Source organism: Malurus melanocephalus, unplaced genomic scaffold (genome assembly GCF_030028575.1).
Source record: "Malurus melanocephalus ecotype Western Australia unplaced genomic scaffold, MMel_1.1 scaffold_1390, whole genome shotgun sequence".
In the NCBI taxonomy this organism is placed as follows: domain Eukaryota; kingdom Metazoa; phylum Chordata; class Aves; order Passeriformes; family Maluridae; genus Malurus; species Malurus melanocephalus.
Genome location: NW_026624622.1, coordinates 24,801 through 25,788, shown reverse-complemented (window position 1 = coordinate 25,788; position 988 = coordinate 24,801). Strand labels below are relative to the sequence as shown.

Here is a 988-nt window from a genome sequence, read left to right as displayed (position 1 = left end):
CCCCGGCTTTGCTCCCCTTCTTCAGATGCATTCCAGCACCCCAATGTCCTTCCAGTGGACACACACCCACTCCAGCTGGACGCAGCAGCCGAGGCGCGGTCTGTCCCGTGCAGAGAATGGGATAATCCCTTCCCCGGTCCTGCTGGCCACACTSCTCACCCTGGCCCGGACCCAGCGCGATGCGGGGATCGCACATTGGGACACAGACGGAGCGTGGCCAATGCAGAGGGGGCCGGGCTAACGCGGAAGGGGGCGTGGTCAGCATTGTTATGGGGCGTGGCTTATTATGTAAATGAGAGCCGTGTGCCGGTCACGCCCCCGCCACGCTGCATGCCGGGAGCGGAAGCGCTGTCCGCGTGGCGCAGGCATCATGGCGGCCCCCGGCAGGAGGTGAGCGCGGCACCGGGCAGCGCCGGCATCAGCGTTCCCTTCACAAACTGCTTTCCCTTCACAAACTGCTTTATCTTCATACGCTCCTTTCCGCCTCACAGCTCCTTTTCATCCTCACACGCTCCTTTCCCCCTCACACTCTCCTCCTCACACTCCTTCCCCCCTCACACTCTCCTTTCCCCTCACTCTCTCCTTTCCCCTCACTCTCTCCTTTCCCCTCACTCTCTCCTTTCCCCTCACTCTCTCCTTTCCCCTCTCGCTCTCCTTTCCCCTCACACTCTCCTTTCCCCTCACACTCTCCTTTCCCCTCACACTCTCCTTTCCCCTCACACGCTCCTTTCCCCTCACACTCTCCTTTCCCTCACACTCTCCTTTCCTTTCCCCTCACGCTCTCCTTTCCCTCACACTCTCCTTTCCTTTCCCCTCACGCTCTCCTTTCCCCTCACACACTCTCCTTTCCCCTCACGCTCTCCTTTCCCCTCACGCTCTCCTTTCCCCTCACGCTCTCCTTTCCCCTCACACACTCTCCTTTCCCCTCACGCTCTCCTTTCCCCTCACGCTCTCCTTTCCCCTCACACTCTCCTTTCCCCTCACACTC

At 60.6% G+C, this 988-nt stretch overlaps 1 protein-coding gene across 1 annotated transcript in view; it reads left to right on the top strand.

Annotated features, from left to right (window-relative positions):
• Positions 1–333: 333 nt before the first annotated feature.
• The window catches only part of NOC2L (NOC2 like nucleolar associated transcriptional repressor), a gene marked incomplete at its 3' end in the record, with an annotated part of 23,766 nt that continues 23,111 nt past the window's right edge, over positions 334–988 (top strand). The window contains exon 1 of the mRNA XM_057387822.1: positions 334–390. Within this exon, the coding sequence (XP_057243805.1) occupies positions 371–390 (20 nt within the window). The remainder of the gene's footprint in view (positions 391–988) is intronic.